This window comes from Aquarana catesbeiana, linkage group LG13 (assembly GCF_042186555.1).
Source record: "Aquarana catesbeiana isolate 2022-GZ linkage group LG13, ASM4218655v1, whole genome shotgun sequence".
Taxonomy (NCBI): Eukaryota; Metazoa; Chordata; class Amphibia; order Anura; family Ranidae; genus Aquarana; species Aquarana catesbeiana.
The window spans coordinates 73,135,699-73,156,916 of NC_133336.1; the positions used below are offsets into that span (position 1 = coordinate 73,135,699).

A 21,218-nucleotide genomic window follows, 5' to 3' on the forward strand; every position below is an offset into this window, starting at 1 on the left:
GGGGCCAGAAGCAATGGTGAGGGACCCGAGAAGAGAATCTAGGTTGCTCTGTGCAAAACCACTGCACAGAGCAGGTAAGCATAACAGGTTTGTTATTTTTAAACAAAGAAAAAAAAAAAAAAACAGACTTTAGTATCACTTTAAGCAGATGTACAGGGGCCTCATTTATTCTTAATGGCACCCCATGCATTGGAATACACTGTGCACTATTAGGTTCTGTGCAGTACATTTTAAAAACAGTTCTGGGACTTCTTTACCTGTGTTTCTCGCTAGTATAGCAGCCAATTCAAATGAATAGGCTGCTGTGACCACATGCGCAAACTCTTATGAAATAGTGTGAACCAAGGTTAAAGGACGCTTGTATTGATAAAAATATGGAGACTGAGATTGATAACCCCTTTTGAAAACGCTAGTTTCCTGGCCTCCAAAATCAGTACATTTGTTTCTAAGCACCGAGACAGTAGTGTCCAGTTCTAGACATTCATCACAGAAAATAAAACAGGCCTTTGTTCGAAAAAATTGTCTTTTATATAAATATATATCTTTATTTTGATATAAATTTGTTATAAGCAAAGAGAAAAGCAAACCTTGATCATATCAAATCAGAAACAATATTTTTGTCATAAATGAAGATCAAACTACTTTGAAAACCCCGAATGCAGCAAATTATTTTGGCAAAATGTGCAGAGGCTACATTAACATAACAAGCTGATAGGATAGATGATACAAGTATTATTCTGAATAGTATATAAAAGTAATACAGTTTTGTTTTGCTGCATACAGACACGATTTAAAACCTTTAGACTGTTGTATTTTTAACACTTGTAAGCTACAAACATATCATCCCCAATATGCCCTGGGTTTATTATAACCCACATTTAAAAGTGGTTGTAAACCCTTAAAACACACTTTTTGCTACAGGTAAGCCTATAATAAGGCTTATATGTAGCTAAGCTGGATATCTCCTAAACCTGCATATCCCCTGTATTTGCATGTGCAGACGTCATCGGCACATGCGCACTGAAGAAAAACTGAAGCAACAGCACGTACGTGCTGTTGCTTAAGTTAGACTGTGCCGTTACTGGTGGCTCCCAAGCGCATGCGCGGGAGTGACGTCATCGTGGCTCCGGCCAATCACAGCGCCGGAGCCCGCAATACCTGGAAGTAACTCCGGGAGCAATGTCGCCGGCCGGAGCAGTGAACGAGGACCGCTGCGGGGGCTTCGATCTAAGGTAAGTAATACATAATGAGCTAGTATGCTATTGTATGCTATGCATACTAGCTCATTATGCCTTTGTCTTGCAGGTTTTTTTTTTTGGGGGGGGGGGGGGGTTTACAACCACTTTAATGACATCAAAAGTGCCTTACAAAAAAAGTCTACACCATTTGCGTAATGTCACTCTATCGCAAGGGAGCTTACAATCTAATAATCCAACCATAAACACATACAAACACTCCCTCTGTGACAATTTTAGGCAGAAACCTATAAGCAGTGTGTTTTTTGGGCTATGGGAAGATGCATGGAGAAAATATACAAACTCCAAGTTTCACAATTGGTCAGTAAAGCCTACTGCCATGTTGGGGGACCAACAAAGAGAGGAGAACTGATAAGTTAACCAGGCAACGTTAGTACTTGCATAACAAAGTACTTTTTTTTTTTCCTTCAAGGCTCCAAAGATGTTCCAGAATATAATCAGCAGGTATCTGAAGGCAACTCTGGATGCCTAAATTAATACTTGTCTGGAAGCTTACACTGTAAAAATACAGTACAGGTACACTTTAATCTGTGTACAATATAAATGTTGAGTATTTTTTCAGGGAGGAATGTGAGACTAGCCCACTGACTGCATGGTCATACCAGAACCTTTCCATGGATATTAATACTATCCTGTACGGTTCCCTCTATAATTAGTGCAAATGTTAGTGCAAAACAAAATATATGTTAAAAAAGAGGAAACTTCACTCTACGTAGCTAAACATTTTTTTCTAGTCCATGGTAATTGTTTTTGTATGAAAATACAAACAAACTTATTGTCCATGGAGCCCATTGTTGGCCTTCTTCCAGCCAAAGTTCTTTTTAATCACTTTGTTTCCAGACCGCCATCTAGTACCAATAACCCACGAATGCGCAGACACACCTATTGTCTCTGTCAAGTCCCATAGACCGTTAAAGATCTGCTGCTTTCTGCATATGCCTGGGGGTTTCGCTGAATTTTGCAGACATGCCACAGGTATCTGCCAGGTCCTATAGACCCCTGGCATGTCTGTGTCCTTTTTCCAATTGTAAGACGGAGGCAGGAGGAAGCAGAGTAGGTCATTCTTGGGTGAAGGTAACTTTTTAAGTGCATTTTTCATTTGAACTTAGAATGAATTTTTATTAATAAAACAATATTAAAATTTAAGAAGACCTTTTACGGAAACTAAAACCAAATGTTTGAGAACTCACTAAGTTTTAACACCATGAGACTTTATTTAAAGCGGAATTCCAATTAAAAAAAAAAACTGCTGCTGTTTAAGAGCCTTAAAGCCGAGCTAAGGTCTAAAATACTTACCTTAGCTCCAATGGACTTGAGTCCATCATAGGCCATTTTGATTGACTTGCACAAAATGAGAGATAAACTATGTGGCTGATTTATAAAAAGCAATATATGCCTCCCCACACCCCACTCCTATTTTTTGATAACGGTTTGTGGTTAATACTTGTCGTCATAAAATACAACCAATATTTTTCAAGTAAGTGCAGACGCTACACAGTTTAAAATGCCATTACAATTAGTATACTCTAAAAAGGAAGACACAAAGTTACCCTTGCATAGAACATATACTGGAACAGTTTCAAGCATCTTCACTCTTTGTTAAGTTCGACAGGACACCTGTCAAACATAATATATTTTAAATAACTTTTTTAATTCACATCTTTGTAATTTTCTCCACATTTACATGCAAACTATGCTGACCAGCTATAGCGATAGTTCCAGGAATTGGGAAAACTATAACAATGCCAGGTGTGCTGCAAGGAGTTATCTTTTGTTAACTTTTTTTTAAATGAAAGACATGGGGTGAATTCAATAAAGCAACAAACAGTTTACTAGAGGTATGGCCCCTTTAAAGTGATCTGTGATCTTTAAAAAAAAGCTTTGCACCAGCTTTTGGTACCAGCGGAAACGAATACGCCATATCCAGATAGTTTCTACTACTGACACTTTTAGAATCTGTCACTATGGCTGTGAGAAAGTCTAAAAGAATAACCGCCAGTCCGCAGATAAGTTAACCGGTGGTAATTGCAATCAGCTCTGAGTTGGCCAATGGAGAGAGATGCCAGTACTTAAGAGTTGGGCATATTTGCTGGGAAGATGCCATAGCAATCAATGACTCATCCCCAGTCCGATTCGGCTGCCATATAGGAGATTCCACCGCCAATAGCTGAAAGTAAACCAAGGAGTGGGGATGCTAATTGAGATCACTTTTCAAGCATGGCCATATCTGGGTAATGACATCAAGGGTCATGCAGAGGAGCAATGAAATTCTAAAGTGTGTCTACATCATGAATTCCTCAGACTGTTGCTGCAACTGCTCATGCACCCTTGGAAATGTTCTAGTTTGTCCCAGTCCATGACATTAACTTTTGCTGAACACCTTAATCATAATGTAAGTGTAGGTAAAGATATAAAATTGGCATGTGAAATAAAAAAAAAAAAAAAAAAAAAGTAATATGTGGAATAAACCTGTATTTAGCATGTATGGTTATCAGAACACAATATCTTCAATAATGATCGTTTTATGATCTAATTCCTACGGTATCACCCTCACAATTTGCTTGAGGGGCGTTCCTGAATTAAGTGCTTATGGAAGAAAGCTTGAATTCTCTGCCAGGAATCGACTTGTGCAAAACTGTGCTCTTTTGGTTCCCCTCCCCAAACACATGGAAGACCAACAAGCTTATGTATGAAAGCTTTACATAGTGGGTAGTAAGGAGGCTCAATATAATGTCCAGCTTTGGGATAGTACACAACCTCTGGCTTTTCTTTCCCGTGTTCTTCCAAAAGTTTGCAGGCTGTCTGGGCATAAAAGTCGCTCTTCCAGTTCCGGTCATCTTCTCCCACGATAAAGAGAAACTTGCAATCTGCTCTCCAAACAGGAATAAGGCTCTGACGATTTGGTTCTTCTAGTGGATTGTTAAAAACGTCCCCAATATCAATAAATCCTGGCTGTGGGAACGTAGCTTTTTTTGGGTCATAGCCAATGGCAGGCAATGTGATGTCTTTGTAGTGAAGGTCTGCTGCAACATTGGCCACAGATCCATTTACAACAGCTGTTGCAGTTATACCTTTAAGGAAGGAAGCCATAGAAATCACCAAATCTCCACCTTTAGAATGGCCAAGAAGACCTATTCCTGGACCTTTAATCTGAAGTAGAAAGAAAGAGATAGCTCTATCAGCTTACTATTGTGACAGATGGCCAACAAGCTTTTTAGGGGAAAGCAATCCAGAACAAACAACTACACATTTAATCACACATCCACCTAAAAATCTTGGAAACTACAGATGGAATGTCTTCTTTCCAAGGCAACAAACTGTGCTTTTATTGTGATTTATATTTTCAAAGCAGTTGCAGCTTGTGAAAAAAAAGCCTTTACAATGGGTTAGCTTTATTGTCGCTTACCAATCCATAGATGTGGTGACTGACAGTTTTCTTTTTTTAGCCCATCCCCACTCTCCCTTTATTTTACCCTGGTGAGCCTCCAAACATCCTGTCCTTTCATGGCTACACTAATTCCTCTACTGTATCATGGTGGTCACCCAGGCTGGACTTCAAACATATCTAGCTTTGTACATCTCCATTACATGAGGGGTGGTGCGATTAGTAGTCTACAAAATAAAGATAACATTGCTTATGCTGGGGTTTTTTTAGCTCAAAGAAAGTGAGCTGGAGAGGCCAACAGGTATTGTCTGTACTTGATGGAAATGCTATTAGCCTATTGCAGCTACCACATTCAAAGACTGGTAAGCTGAAAAACATACATTTTTGTTTCAGTTTGGCATTTCTAGGACCAAGTTGCTGTTGGACTCCACTACATGGAGCTTTTTTTGAAGACAGAAGACCTCTCGGTTCCAGGACACTACAGGCTAGACTGAAAAAACAAGAAATATACCTTCAGGAAAAAAAACCCTTCATTTTGGCAAATTTTAGAGGTTGTATATATTCTCAAATATACTGTACACAACAAAAAAATATCAAAAAGAATTACAAGACTTTGAAAGTAGGCAGGTGTTTGACCTAGGTGGGCATATAAGGCGAAGTAGATCGAGAAGCAGATTTGGAAGATTAGGCACCCAGGAAGAGGTGGGTGGTGAAAGACAGGGAAAACAATTATTTTTTTAAAGTAGAACAGGGAGGTAAAGAACCAAGAGGACAAGAAAGTTGGGGTGTGGAAACAACCGCCATTCAGGAGACACTCATCCCCCACAAATACACAAGAGAACATGCTTGACAATGTGAGGGCTCTCCACAATAATAATAATAATAATAATAATTAAAAGGAGATAAAACTTTCAGAGAACCACGTTTCCCTCTTAAATAAGGGTTTGTGTCTCTCCCCTACATGCAGTGGAGATGGTTTTGAAAACTATAAGGATATACTCTACGTTTGTTCCTAAGGAGAGTACATTTTAGGTTGATGTATTTCAAAGGAGATAGTTCCTCTGGGGCTTAATAAGGAGTTACAACTACAAGCATTCCCTTATACAGTAGGAAGGTGGGGATATTTGATTGTAATAGATATGGTATTGTCATCTGATAACGCCAGTGCTGTAGAAAATATGCATACAGGTGTGCTCATAAGTTTACATACCCTGGCAGAATTTATGATTTCTTGGCCATTTTTCAGAGAATATGAATGATAACATGGTTAGTGTTTGGTTGAAACCATTTATTATCAATCAACTGTTTTTACTAGTCAAATGACCCTGATCAAATGTTTACATACCCCAGTTAATAATACCGTGTATTGCCCCCTTTAACATCAATGACAGCTTGAGTCTTTTGTGGATGAGACTCTTTATCTTTTCAGATGGTAAAGCTGCCCATTCCTCTTGGCAAAAAGCCTCTAGTTCCTGTAAATTCTTGGGCTGTCTTGCACATTTGACATCTCCCCAGAGTGGCTCAAGGATACTGAGGTCAGGAAACTAAGATGGCCACTCCAGAACCTTCACTTTATTCTGCTGTAGCCAATGACAGATTAACCTGGCCTTGTGTTTTGGATCATTATCACGTTGGAATGTCCAAGTACGTCCCATGCACAGCTTCCTGGCTGATGAATGCAAATGTTCCTCCAGTATTTTTTGATAACATACTGCATTCATCTTGCCATCAATTTTGACCAAAGTTCCTGTGCCTTTGTAGCTCACACATCCCCATAACATCAGCGATCCACCTCCGTGTTTCACAGTAGGAATGGTATACCTTTCATCGTAGGCCTTGTTGACTCCTCTCCCAATGTGTCTCATCACTCCAAATGACTTTGTGCCAGAAGGTTTGAGGCTTGTCTCTGTGTTTGGCGTATTGTAAGTGAGATGCTTTGTGGCATTTGCGTAGTAATGGCTTTCTTCTGGCGACCTGACCATGCAGCCCATCTTTCTTCAAGTGCCTCCTTATTGTGCATTTTGAAGCAGCCACACCACATGTTTTCAGAGAGTCCTGTATTTCACCTGAAGTCATTTATGGGTTTTTCTTTGCATCCCAAACAATTTTCCTGGCAGTTGTGGTTGAAATTTTAGTTGTTCTACCTGACCGTGGTTTGGTTTCAACAGAACCCCTCATATTCAACTTCTTGATTTGAGTTCGAACACTGCCGATTGGCATTCTCAATTCCTCGGATATCTTTTTATATCCCTTTTCTGTTTTATACAGTTAAACTACCTTTTCCCGCAGATCCTTTGACAATTCTTTTGCTTTCCCCATGACTCAGAATCCAGAAACGTTAGTGCAGCACTGGATGAAAGATGCAAGGGTCTGTCAGGAGTCCAGAAACTCATTGACCTTTTATACACACTAATTACAAGAAAACAAATCACAGGTGAGGATGGTTACCTTTAATAGCCATTCAAACCCCTTTGTGTCACCAGGATATGTAAACTGATTGATTAGGGACATTTAGGTAGTTTCTGTTGTCATTACGATTTAAAAAGAGTAAACACAGTTGATTGATAGTAAATGGCTTCAGCCAAACACTAACCATGAGTGAAATAAATGGTTTTGTGTTCTCTGAAAAAATGGCCAAGAAATCATAAATTCTGCCAGGGTATGTAAACTTATGAGCACAACTGTATATGATACGTTTTGTGTTCCCTTCCCCCTTAGGTTAAAAAGGTGATGTTTTGGGTAAATGGAATTTATAAGCCCCACCTATCAAGGGCTACCTATTCCTTCTCAAGATCCAATTATGGACCAAACACACCTATGGCATCAGTGGCCCCCCAGCCCCTTGACGTGTGGTTGCCGGCTGAGGACCGGCTGGAAGAAACTCTGACATGTGATGTTTATTGCCTAAAGTGGGGTAATGGCTAAGCAGTGTTAATTTTGACAAATTTCGATTTAGTTATAGCCTTTCGACTAAAATGCCATTTAAGTTTTAGTTATCTGAATCGTTTTAGTTTGTCGACTAAATTCTCCAAAACATTTCAGTCAATTAAAATCTCCAGTACATTGTAGTCGACTAAAATCTAATGGGTTTAGTTAAATATAAATGCATTATGTAAGCATTTCTTTAGAATTTCCAAACTTAATATATACTCCTGGAGTAAAAATCTAATAACATTGTTTATTATTTATGGTATTAAGGTTTGAACATGCACTACAGACCCAGATTTAGCTGTTGCAATATATAATCTCTTTATAAATAAAACAAAGTTTCATAAACAAATATATTGCTTTTATAGAAACAGAAGTACAAAAAAAACCCCAAAAAAACTGTAAACTCTATTGTCTGTAATGCCAATTAAAGATTACCTGAATAGATTACCTACATTTTTTTTTCTTCTTAATAAGAAAATCCTTTTTCTTTTTTTTTTCTTTTAGCAGCTTAGTAGATACTATTCTTATGTGGTAGTACAGTGTTAATTTTGATGTCAAAATTTAAATTTAGTTTTACTTACAGTCTTTTGACTAAAATGCCATCTTAGTTTTAGTTGTATTTTAGTCATATTTAGTCAATTAAAATAGTAATTATTTAGTGGACGAAAAATTTTTACACTGTGGCTAAGGCATGCTGGCGGTCTATCATGAATATCTGGAGGACACAGCAATAGTGCTGGAGGTGACTGTCAATACAGATGTAAGTTCAGCTTCTCTAATTGCCTTGCATATAACTGAAGAAGTTCCTCAGCACATAACTTGTATGGAGCAGCCTGGATGGATAAAAAAAGTGTAAACCCAGTGCGTTTAGATTACAGTTAGTCCACTCTATATGAACCTTCAAGTTGAGAACTTTCAAAGATACGAACATACGTTTGCATGTCCAGTTGTGTGAGTTAGTTCACATTTCTGTTGGTTGTGGTATATCTAGTTTGACTGCATTTCTGTGCATTATGTGCTCACACACCGTGATTTCAAATTGGATACTTACTAATAATTGTTATATGTCTACATTACCGTGGATGGCGTGCCAGGACTTAGAAACATTTGATTAGAGTTTCATGGAACACTAGGGTTCTGCCAGAGGTTGCTAGGGGTTCCTTGAGCAATGAGCCATTTCTGCCTCTCAGATAAGTTCCCACTGACACCATTGATCGTTTTTTGCTATCTGTAATGCCCCGTACACACGAGCGGAATTTCCGTCGGAAAAATCTTGGATTGTTTTCCGACGGAATTCCGCTCAAACTTGCCTTGCATACACACGGTCACACAAAAGTTCTCTGAACTTTCGACCGTCAAGAACGCGGTGACGTACAACACTACGACGAGCCGAAAAAAACGAAGTTCAATGCTTCCGAGCATGTGTTGAATTGTTTCCGAGCATGCATGTTTTTTTTGCGCGTCGGAATTGCATACAGACAATCGCATTTTCTACTAGGAACTTTTTCCGACCGAAAAATAGAGAACCTGCTCTCAATCTTTTGCTGGCTGGAATTGCGCCAGCAAAAGTCCGATGGGGCATACACACGGTTGCATTTTCCAACCAAAAGCTTTCATCGGTCTTTTGCTGGCCGAATTTCCGATCATGCGTACGGGGCATGAGGGTGTAATTCTTCCCAATGACCTCAAGTATAAGGAGCATTCTTCCCACTGACCATCACACTAATGTATCATGAGATGTAGATGTAGCCTTAAGCAGGGGTTCCATGAGACCAGAAAGTTTTTTCAAAGGTTCCTCTGTGTTGAAAAGGTTGGATTAGATGCTTAAAAATTTACTGCCTTCTTGCAAGTGCATGTCATGCAAGACCTTGCAGGAGAAAGTAGGACTGAATTAGGTCAGAACAACATTGAGAAATATTGGGTGGATTGAAGCAACAATATTTGAGTGGTCAGAAATTTTTTTTTTTTTTGACTGGCGACCCAGCATATTTAGTCCTGCATGTCTGGATGAAAGTTGAAAATATGAAAGTTGTTAACTCATTCTTACCCATTTGCTGATTTTTTTACACTGAATGCATGAGCCAATTATTCCAGACTAACAATAGCAAACAACTGCATGGTTGTTTCATTAACACATCTGAGTATTGTCCAGCATATCTATAAACTATCACTTTGCATGGCTTAAAGCGGAGTTCCACTCATTTGTCTCCTCCCCCCTCCGGGGCCACATTTGGCCTCTTTCGGGGGGGGGGGGGGAGCGGATACCTGTTTTTGACAGTTATCCTGTTCCCAATTCAAGGCGCTACAGCCGCGGCCGTAGATGTCACCGCTCGGCTCCCTCCTCCCCCTGCCGTTGGGCCAGTAGGAGAGAGGAGCCTTGCGCATGCGCAGCAGGGGGCAGGGTATATAGTGAGGGGTACAGTGTTCTATGAGGTGGGGGCAGGGTGTATAGTGAGGGGTGCAGTGTTCTATGAGGTGGGGGCAGGGTGTATAGTGAGGGGTACAGTGTTCTACGGGGTAGATCAGTATGGGGTGAGGGGTGATGTGTTCTGTGGGGTGGAGGGGAGGGTGTATAGTGAGGGGTACAGTGTTGCACAGGGTTATCATTATGGGTGGGTGGGGGTTCTTAATAGTAGGTCAGTATGGGGCGAGGGGACTAATCAGCATGGAGGGGGCAGTCGGAACTGCAAGGGAGGGACCCGGGGACACGCGGGAGGGATCGACACAGCCAGCCATGCTCTGCACTTGCGCCCGCTGTTCCATGTCAGTCATGAGAGCTGGGCACAGCACCGATCACTGGGATCCAGCTTCCCTGACCCACACTGAACTGAGCAGGGCAACGGAGTCTGGGGCAGAAAGGGACTATTTATCCACGTTTGGAAGCAGGTGGAGCAATACACTACAGCCTTTTCTTGCAATTAGATTAAAGCCCCGGTGGATTGTTATAGAATACGCCGGGACTTTCATTTAATGGTCGGGAACCGCAGTGCAGTAAAATAACTCCACCTACACCCAAAAGTGTTTAAATAGTCCCCTTTCGGCCCCACCAGGCAGATAAACAATGGGACCTGGGGATATTTTTTCTTTATAAATAGCTGCAGAGCAGAGGTGCCCAGGGTTTGTGAGTTGGGCTCCTCTCTCTGTTGCCGGGAACCCATACGGAACTTCCAGGGCCAGGCAGAGTGATGCACATGGGGGAGATTAGGGTGTGCCCTGGCACACCCTGTGCGCACGCCTATGCACCTGGATGATTCGTGGGGGGGTTTCCCATACTACACTTTTAAATTAATTTTGTTTATAAAAAAATGCACACACCCAAACCCCACCTATTAAAAATAAGAACAACGCTGTTCCTTACATACCTTAACACCCCACACACCTTATATTCAGACCCCTAAACACAACCATCAAGGCTCATGTAGAGTAAAGCAATCTATAAAAAAAAAAAAAAAAAAAAAGCCAAAGCTACATTGTCCTGCTGTGCAACAAACCAATAGTCCACAATACAGTATAAATCATTCACAGTCATGAGGGAACCGATGTCCAATAGCAGGCGGCCGTAAATAAATATCAGATATAGTATAAAGCAGCCAATACATTAGTCAATTTTTTTTTTGAACAATAAAAAAAAGACTATTTCCCAGTGGCAGCTGGTGCTCCATTTTTGGGGGGGGAGCAGCCAACCAACCCCCAATCCGCCCCCCCCCCCCCCCCCCCCCGGACCACATTTACCCCCATCTAGGTCGCGGGTTCTCTGACTTCTCCTCCCAGCCATTTCGGTCTTTAGGACCACTTCTTGTCCTGATTGGCCGGGAGGACAAGCCAGAAGACAATAGTGAGTATTGATTCGCTAATGTAACAAGTGGGTGGGCTGGAACGCAGTGCTCTGTGCCCCAAACCTAACCTTTTTGAAGCCAATTAAAGCCTCAGGCTCTAATCATGTGCTTCAAAAAAGAAAAAAAAAAAAAAAAAAAAAAAAAAACTAAATCCATTTCGACAGGTACCCGCTCCCTCTTCCACTTGGATCGCCTAGGTCCTTTGGTAAATGTGTGTGTGTCCCCTGGACCTCAGTAGTCTGTAGTGGGAACACTGATTAGGGCAATACCATTGATCTCTACCAGCCACATGTAACATGTTCCTAGTTTCATATTGTCTTCTGCAGCATATCCCCAACCAACAATATATCATGTCCTCACTCTGTGACCCTCATTTCTTTAGTTCTACAGATAGTGGCAGTACTCCCAAGCATCACATACAGTATATTAACATTATGTGCAGCCCTTCTGTGATGTCAGGGGCTGCATGCGAGGCCCCTCTTTAGCCAGAGACAACCACCACAGGCCTAGAAGATCCAAGTGGAAGCTCACCCTGCTGAGCTTGGGGGAGGGGGGGGGGTGAGGATGGGACGGTCTCTCAGACAGCGAGTCAGATGTCAGAGATCAGCAGCAGTCAGCAGTGCCGATTTTAAATTTGGCCAATCTAAAAGGTTAGTTCCAGTGAAAAACTCAGCGTTCACTTTGATTTACAATTTTTTCATGTCTGGAGAGTAATTTGTCACCCACACAATTAAGAGTTGTACTTGCTCAACTAGTTTCAGGCCTAGGCTTCAAAGCTATCCTGACTGTGTGCTCTAAGCTTTGGCCAGTGTAAGTAGTACATAGAGCAGAGTACAGGGGTCAGCAGTACGTAGAGCAGAGTACAGGGGTCAGCAGTACGTAGAGCAGTGTACAGGGGTCAGCAGTACGTAGAGCAGTGTACAGGGGTCAGCAGTACGTAGAGCAGTGTACAGGGGTCAGCAGTACGTAGAGCAGTGTACAGGGGTCAGCAGTACGTAGAGCAGAGTACAGGGGTCAGCAGTACGTAGAGCAGAGTACAGGGGTCAGCAGTACGTAGAGCAGAGTACAGGGGTCAGCAGTACGTAGAGCAGAGTACAGGGGTCAGCAGTACGTAGAGCAGAGTACAGGGGTCAGCAGTACGTAGAGCAGAGTACAGGGGTCAGCTGTACGTAGAGCAGAGTACAGGGGTCAGCTGTACGTAGAGCAGAGTACAGGGGTCAGCAGTACGTAGAGCAGAGTACAGGGGTCAGCAGTACGTAGAGCAGAGTACAGGGGTCAGCAGTACGTAGAGCAGAGTACAGGGGTCAGCAGTACGTAGAGCAGAGTACAGGGGTCAGCAGTACGTAGAGCAGAGTACAGGGGTCAGCAGTACGTAGAGCAGAGTACAGGGGTCAGCAGTACGTAGAGCAGAGTACAGGGGTCAGCAGTACGTAGAGCAGAGTACAGGGGTCAGCAGTACGTAGAGCAGAGTACAGGGGTCAGCAGTACGTAGAGCAGAGTACAGGGGTCAGCAGTACGTAGAGCAGAGTACAGGGGTCAGCAGTACGTAGAGCAGAGTACAGGGGTCAGCAGTACGTAGAGCAGAGTACAGGGGTCAGCAGTACGTAGAGCAGAGTACAGGGGTCAGCAGTACGTAGAGCAGAGTACAGGGGTCAGCAGTACGTAGAGCAGAGTACAGGGGTCAGCAGTACGTAGAGCAGAGTACAGGGGTCAGCAGTACGTAGAGCAGAGTACAGGGGTCAGCAGTACGTAGAGCAGAGTACAGGGGTCAGCAGTACGTAGAGCAGAGTACAGGGGTCAGCAGTACGTAGAGCAGAGTACAGGGGTCAGCAGTACGTAGAGCAGAGTACAGGGGTCAGCAGTACGTAGAGCAGTGTACAGGGGTCAGCAGTACGTAGAGCAGAGTACAGGGGTCAGCAGTACGTAGAGCAGAGTACAGGGGTCAGCAGTACGTAGAGCAGAGTACAGGGGGTCAGCAGTACATAGAGCAGAGTACAGGGGTCAGCAGTACGTAGAGCAGTGTACAGGGGTCAGCAGTACGTAGAGCAGAGTACAGGGGTCAGCAGTACGTAGAGCAGAGTACAGGGGTCAGCAGTACGTAGAGCAGAGTACAGGGGTCAGCAGTACGTAGAGCAGAGTACAGGGGTCAGCAGTACGTAGAGCAGAGTACAGGGGTCAGCAGTACGTAGAGCAGAGTACAGGGGTCAGCAGTACGTAGAGCAGAGTACAGGGGTCAGCAGTACGTAGAGCAGTGTACAGGGGTCAGCAGTACGTAGAGCAGAGTACAGGGGTCAGCAGTACGTAGAGCAGAGTACAGGGGTCAGCAGTACGTAGAGCAGAGTACAGGGGTCAGCAGTACATAGAGCAGAGTACAGGGGTCAGCAGTACGTAGAGCAGTGTACAGGGGTCAGCAGTACGTAGAGCAGTGTACAGGGGTCAGCAGTACGTAGAGCAGAGTACAGGGGTCAGCAGTACGTAGAGCAGAGTACAGGGGTCAGCAGTACATAGAGCAGAGTACAGGGGTCAGCAGTACGTAGAGCAGTGTACAGGGGTCAGCAGTACGTAGAGCAGTGTACAGGGGTCAGTATTACGTAGAGCAGAGTACAGGGGTCAGTAGTACGTAGAGCAGAGTACAGGGGTCAGTAGTACGTAGAGCAGAGTACAGGGGTCAGTAGTACGTAGAGCAGTGTACAGAGGTCAGTAGGATGTGTTTCCTGAGTTCTAGCCCTGTTGGCTGGCTGGTTGGATTCTACCTGGCTAGCTGGGCTCAGCCTGTCAGAGAAGTATACATTGTGGAAAGTAAAGTGCAGGGGTGTATGTAATGAAATGCAAAGTGCAATGGTTAGGAGTAACAGAGTTCAGAAGTTAGTAAATCAGAGTTCACAGGGGAGGACACTCAGGAGTAACTGACGGAGAGTTCATAGGTCAGGAATAAGGGCACATTCAGATGAAGTCCCGTCCTCCATGCCCAGCCACTTTTTGCTACATCTGCATCCACCTCAGAGCTGCGTACAGTCAGCCCATAGAAGTGGATGCAGATGCAGTGGCTGCACGGACACAGTCGCATGTCGAAATTTGACATGCATGTAGGAGTGGGTCCATTCAGCGTCTGTGTTTGGATCTGTGCACCCGCTCCTGCACAAAGGTAAAATTTAGAATTGCAAGTGCTGTGTGCGCATCCATTTCTATGGGCTGCCTGCATGCATCTCTGAGGTGGATGCGGGCACAAGTGAAAAGCTGCGCCCATTTGAATGAGCCCTAAAGCAGAGTTCACAAGTTATGAATAAGTAATGTAATGTTTACAGGTCATGAGTAAGTAGTGCAGAGTTCAGATATTAGGAATGGCTGCTAACATGTATGACTCTGACATGTCCCGTGTCCAGCTGCCAGCATCCCCCTTAAAACTGTATGCTTCATCAGCTGGTGTTGTAGAATACATTTTTATTTTCTTTAACAAGTTCCTTTTAGTGGCCCTTGAAGTAAATTGACCTGACCTGGCGTACTACATTTCCACTAATCCTCACCTCACATCTATCCTGAGTGCCTGAAATACTAAGCGGACAGGAAAAATGTGAGGGGTGGATTGTGGGAGACAGCGGGGAAGGAGCACAGGATCCAGTGCAGGCGCGCTGTACAGACACTGTATCTGCAAGCAGCGTTGCTGTGGGGAGGTCACTTGTCAGCGGGTCTGCACCTTGGGCATGCGATCTACCCGCCACCCGCTCACGATCGATGGGTTGCCGATCTCTGATTTAAAGGATCATTTCACCTTTATAGAAAAAAATTAATAAATGCACATATTTTTGCAGAAAAAAGTGCATTTATTATTATTTCCAGCTGGAGCCTGGAAAGCATTGCACCTTTGATCAGTAGATCACGGGTGCAATGGAGGCTCTTGCAGACATGTCCTCTGGCTTTCAGACCATACTTCTGTACAGGTTTTCTGTTTAAAAGTCTGAGGACATGTCACAGGGGAAGAGGTGGAGGGAGCTGGCACATGTTACATGTTACATGTTTCACCCTAAACACAGGTTAAACATGTAAAATGTATCGAAAGAGAACTGATCCTTTAATTATATATATTCATGCCTCCCACAATGATGCTCACCTTAGGATGCTGCAGCATGTAATTCACCGCTTCTTCAAAATACTCCAAGTGAAAAGCTTTCATATCCTTTGGGAGATCTTCATAGTTGTAGTACGCCAATGCCATCGTGGCAAAGCCTCTACTGGCTAATAGGCTCGCTTTGTATTCCAGGAGTCCTCCGCCTGTCCCTTGAATTTCAATTACGCCGGGAAATGGGCCGGGTCCTGTGGGCATAATTCACACACATTACTATATCTGCAAACGGAACTCCTTCACTGTACTAGCCAAATGTAACTGTAAAGTAATTCTAACTGTTAAACAATGTCTTGTATGGAACAGAAATCATGTTTTCAGCATCCATAGGACATATGGATATATGATCTTTGAATTGCTGTGTACTCTTGGCCTTTCTTGTTCATGCTTGATGTACTTTATATCTTGCTACATATTCCAGCAAAGGACAAAGGCATGGACAAGATAAAAAAAAAAAAAAAAATCTATATATTCAAAAGGATCTTACATGGGAATGGAGGTGCGGGAATTGTTATGCTGCCTCTTCTGCACAGACTCTGGTAATGGTCACTGAATCTCTCCATTCTAATATAATAGGTGCCAAAATCTGCTATTAATAATGCCTGACCGTCCCCTGTATTATGTCTGCAGTCCCTCGCCACCTCCTGTACCGCGTCTGCAGTCCCTCACCGCCTCCTGTACCGCGTCTGCAGTCTCTCACCGCCTCCTGTACAGCGTCTGCAGTCTCTCACCGCCTCCTGTACAGCGTCTGCAGTCTCTCACCGCCTCCTGTACCGCGTCTGCAGTCTCTCACCGCCTCCTGTACCGCGTCTGCAGTCTCTCACCGCCTCCTGTACCGCGTCTGCAGTCTCTCACCGCCTCCTGTACCGCGTCTGCAGTCTCTCACCGCCTCCTGTACAGCGTCTGCAGTCTCTCACCGCCTCCTGTACAGCGTCTGCAGTCTCTCACCGCCTCCTGTACCGCGTCTGCAGTCTCTCACCGCCTCCTGTACCGCGTCTGCAGTCTCTCACCGCCTCCTGTACCGCGTCTGCAGTCTCTCACCGCCTCCTGTACCGCGTCTGCAGTCTCTCACCGCCTCCTGTACAGCGTCTGCAGTCTCTCACCGCCTCCTGTACAGCGTCTGCAGTCTCTCACCGCCTCCTGTACAGCGTCTGCAGTCTCTCACCGCCTCCTGTACAGCGTCTGCAGTCTCTCACCGCCTCCTGTACAGCGTCTGCAGTCTCTCACCGCCTCCTGTACAGCGTCTGCAGTCTCTCACCGCCTCCTGTACAGCGTCTGCAGTCTCTCACCGCCTCCTGTACAGCGTCTGCAGTCTCTCACCGCCTCCTGTACAGCGTCTGCAGTCTCTCACCGCCTCCTGTACAGCGTCTGCAGTCTCTCACCGCCTCCTGTACAGCGTCTGCAGTCTCTCACCGCCTCCTGTACAGCGTCTGCAGTCTCTCACCGCCTCCTGTACAGCGTCTGCAGTCTCTCACCGCCTCCTGTACAGCGTCTGCAGTCTCTCACCGCCTCCTGTACAGCGTCTGCAGTCTCTCACCGCCTCCTGTACAGCGTCTGCAGTCTCTCACCGCCTCCTGTACAGCGTCTGCAGTCTCTCACCGCCTCCTGTACAGCGTCTGCAGTCTCTCACCGCCTCCTGTACAGCGTCTGCAGTCTCTCACCGCCTCCTGTACAGCGTCTGCAGTCTCTCACCGCCTCCTGTACAGCGTCTGCAGTCTCTCACCGCCTCCTGTACAGCGTCTGCAGTCTCTCACCGCCTCCTGTACAGCGTCTGCAGTCTCTCACCGCCTCCTGTACAGCGTCTGCAGTCTCTCACCGCCTCCTGTACAGCGTCTGCAGTCTCTCACCGCCTCCTGTACAGCGTCTGCAGTCTCTCACCGCCTCCTGTACAGCGTCTGCAGTCTCTCACCGCCTCCTGTACAGCGTCTGCAGTCTCTCACCGCCTCCTGTACAGCGTCTGCAGTCTCTCACCGCCTCCTGTACAGCGTCTGCAGTCTCTCACCGCCTCCTGTACAGCGTCTGCAGTCCCTCACCGCCTCCTGTACCGCGTCTGCAGTCCCTCACCGCCTCCTGTACCGCGTCTGCAGTCCCTCACCGCCTCCTGTACCGCGTCTGCAGTCCCTCACCGCCTCCTGTACCGCGTCTGCAGTCCCTCACCGCCTCCTGTACCGCGTCTGCAGTCTCTCACCGCCTCCTGTACCACGTCTGCAGTCTCTCACCACCGCCTGTACCACGTCTGCAGTCTCTCAGTCTCCTGTACAGCGTCTGCAGTCTCTAACCGCCTCCTGTACCGCGTCTGCAGTCTCTCACCGTCTCCTGTACCACGTCTGCTGTCTCTCACCGCCTCCTGTACCGCGTCTGCAGTCTCTCACCATCTCCTGTACCACGTCTACAGTCTCTCACCATCTCCTGTACCACGTCTACAGTCTCTCACCGTCTCCTGTACCACGTTTGCAGTCTCTCACCGTCTCCTGTACCACGTCTGCAGTCTCTCACTGTGTCCTGTACAGCGTCTGCAGTCTCTCACCGCCTCCTGTACCACATCTGCAGTCTCTCACCGCCTCCTGTACCACATCTGCAGTCTCTCACCGCCTCCTGTACCACATCTGCTGTCTCTCACCGTCTCCTGTACCACGTCTGCTGTCTCTCACCGTCTCCTGTACCACGTCTGCTGTCTCTCACCGTCTCCTGTACCACGTCTGCTGTCTCTCACCGTCTCCTGTACCACATCTGCTGTCTCTCACCGTCTCTTGTACCACATCTGCTGTCTCTCACCGTCTCTTGTACCACATCTGCTGTCTCTCACCGTCTCTTGTACCACATCTGCTGTCTCTCACCGTCTCCTGTACCACGTCTGCTGTCTCTCACTGTGTCCTGTAGTAGGTCTAGCACTAAATAATATGCACAATCCTTTGGTGGGTCAGAAGCTATAACTGAGGCTCCCAAAATCTGATCAGTTGACCATCACTGGGATGCAATCTCAAACCAAGCTATATGTCCACAAAATAAATGGAGTGTATGGGAGTCAGAACAAGTCGTTTGGGTTTTAAGGTGGGCTTCTTTCCCATGCGCAGCAGTCCCTTCTGCTCCTCTATGAAGCGACCCATGGTGGAATGCTTTGCAGAGGCAGTTTACATCCATTCAGAAGGTGATACTGCTGCTTCCTGAGTGTCTGTTTTTTATCCAGCCAAATGGGAATTTTGCATTGAAGTACTGCATCATAACCACAAGCCAAGTGATTTGCTTATGTATTTAGTGCAGTGCCCTCAATAGGCAAGTCTGACAGGTGGTGCTGCCTGTGAAACTTGGTATGTGAAGCTAAAATTGCCGCAGTGCAGCTGAGCGTCGAGATCACAGCAATTTGTACTTACCCAAGTAGCTGCTATGTTCATTTAGGAGGTAGGTGGTCAGGGTGCAGCTCTGTTTAATTGTCCTCTTTTAAGCCACCACTTGTTACAACCAGGTGATCCCCATTGCTGTCCTGTGCATGCAACTGTCCCAGCAGGGTGGCTGATCTCTTATCACGCTCTATTGACTTTATAAACGTAAACCTAGCAAGTTACTTGTTCTGGTTGTTGTCAATATTTTCATATTGTGTCTCTACTGTTCAAACATTGACTGTCATTGTTTCTAATATGAGATCTGTCATGCTTCTGGTTGTCGGGAAAAAAAGTACTCTGTCAGTAAATGTTCTATGTTTAGTCAGTAAAAGAGTAGCAGGAAGGTTGTCAACCCTGGTCCTGTGTATGTTTAGACAGCACACAGCCTCCTCCGTCCCTAGTCTGATCATTCCTCCATGTCACACCCGGGGACCCCGATCCCATGTATTACCCAGTGACCCTGATGTCCCTCCATGTCATATCTGGTGACCCCGATCCCATGTATTACCCAGTGACCCTGATGTCCCTCCATGTCATATCTGGTGACCCCGATCCCATGTATTACCCAGTGACCCTGATGTCCCTCCATGTCATATCTGGTGAACCTGATCCCATGTCTTACCTTATGATCCCAACGTCCCTCCAAGTCACACCCAGTGATCTCAATGTCCCTCCATGTTATATCCAGCGACCCTGATGTCCCCCAATGTCATAGGTTTGGACCGCATACAGCCTCCTCTGTCCCTGATCATTCCTCCATGTCACACCCGATGAAACCAATCCCAAGCCTTACCCAGTAACCCCAATGTCCCAGTGACCACGATATTCCTCCATGTTATACCCCGATGTCCCTCCATGACACACCAGGTGACCCCCAATCCCATGTCCCATCCAGTGACCCTGATGTGCCTCAATGTTGCACCTGGTGACCCCGATCCCCTGTCCTGGTGACCCCAGTCTGATTATTCTTTCACATCACACCCGGTGACCCCGGTTCCCCCAAATCACACCGAACAACCCCAGTGACCTCAGTCCCCTGCCCCGGAGACCCCAGTCTTATATCACACCCGGTGACCCCAATCATCCCCACGTCACACCTGGTGACCCCGATCCCCCAATGTCACACCCGGTGTCCCCAATGTTCCCCCCATATCCCGGGGTCACTCACCGGGTGGTATGAAGAGAGTGGCCCGCACTCTGCCCTCCCTCACCGGGATCCTGCTGACTCCTTCCCCCAGGAAGCTCCTCTCCTGGACCGCAGTGCTGAGCACATCTCCGGCCGGCTCCTGGTGGAGGGAGAAGCGGACAGTCAGGGGGCTCCGCACGTCCTTCTTCACCATCCTCCTCATACCATTCCGGGGCTCCAGAGCCCACAGGGGCCCCTCCGCTTCTACTCCGGTGAACGTGCCGCCCTCCAGCGCCGGGCTCCGGCTCAGCTCCAGATCCCCTCCGCTCCCGGCTCGGTACCGACCCAGGGAAGTGAACGGCTCCCCGCCTTCATCGGTCAGCTCGGTGCGGAGAGACACCTCCTGTCCGGGGATCAGCCCGATCACTTCCAACCGGAGAGGATCATCGAACAGGCAGCGCTCCGGGGACACCCGCAACTCTACCGAGCCGGACATGGAGCGCCCAAAGCGGGGGAGATCAGAGCCGGACATGGAGCGCCGAGCCTGGGAGAGATCAGAGCCGGACATAGAGCGCCCAAAGCGGGGGAGATCAGAGCCGGATATGGAGCGCCCAAAGCGGGGGAGATTAGAGCCGGACACGGAGCGCAGAGAACTTGTCCATCCAGCAAAGAACCTGACCAGAGAGCGGCTCATCCATTGCATGACAGCCAACTTCTCCTGGTGATGGAGCTGTACCGGGGACGGAGGACCTGGGCAGGACGCGATTGGCTCAAAGATGCGGAAGAACTTGGCACGCGATAATATAAAAACTGCAATGGGAATTAAACTAGAGGCGGGGCTTCAGTGGGGGCGTCACGTCACATTTTGCTACCCGCTCGAGTGCGCATGCGGGACGCCCCCCCCATATGCGTTCCGACACTGCTGTAAGACCACTTTGCCACAGGGTCCCTTGAGGGGCTTGCTTCGCTCAGCATAATTATAATCTAACTCTATGTCCACTTGGATAGTGGAGCTTGAGCCTGACTCAGGGGTGTGACCACAAAATTCTGCGCAAGCGCAGATTGCCACAGTGTTGGAACACATATGGCGACGTCGCGCATGCACAGTCCAGCGGGTAGCCAAAGGTGATGGGTCGCCATATGTGACGCTACAGGAGCGGAGTGAAGAAGAGTGTTTTGTGAGG

The 21,218-nt window shown here is 46.3% G+C and overlaps 1 protein-coding gene across 2 annotated transcripts; it reads right to left on the reverse strand.

Moving 5' to 3' along the window:
* Positions 1 to 565: 565 nt before the first annotated feature.
* Positions 566 to 20,845, reverse strand: LOC141117382 (acyl-coenzyme A thioesterase 1-like). Of its 2 annotated transcripts, none has more exons than XM_073610228.1 (3): positions 18,900 to 19,991; positions 15,517 to 15,719; positions 566 to 4,406 (listed from the first exon to the last, which is right to left on the reverse strand). In XM_073610228.1, exons 2-3 carry the CDS (start codon positions 15,619 to 15,621, stop codon positions 3,807 to 3,809), a joined length of 705 nt encoding a protein of 234 aa, XP_073466329.1. In that variant the 5' UTR covers positions 15,622 to 15,719; positions 18,900 to 19,991; the 3' UTR covers positions 566 to 3,806. The 2 variants fall into 2 exon arrangements, with proteins under 2 accessions (XP_073466329.1, XP_073466328.1); XM_073610227.1 differs by lacking the exon at positions 18,900 to 19,991 and adding an exon at positions 20,077 to 20,845 and having other exon boundaries at positions 570 to 4,406.
* Positions 20,846 to 21,218: the final 373 nt, after the last annotated feature.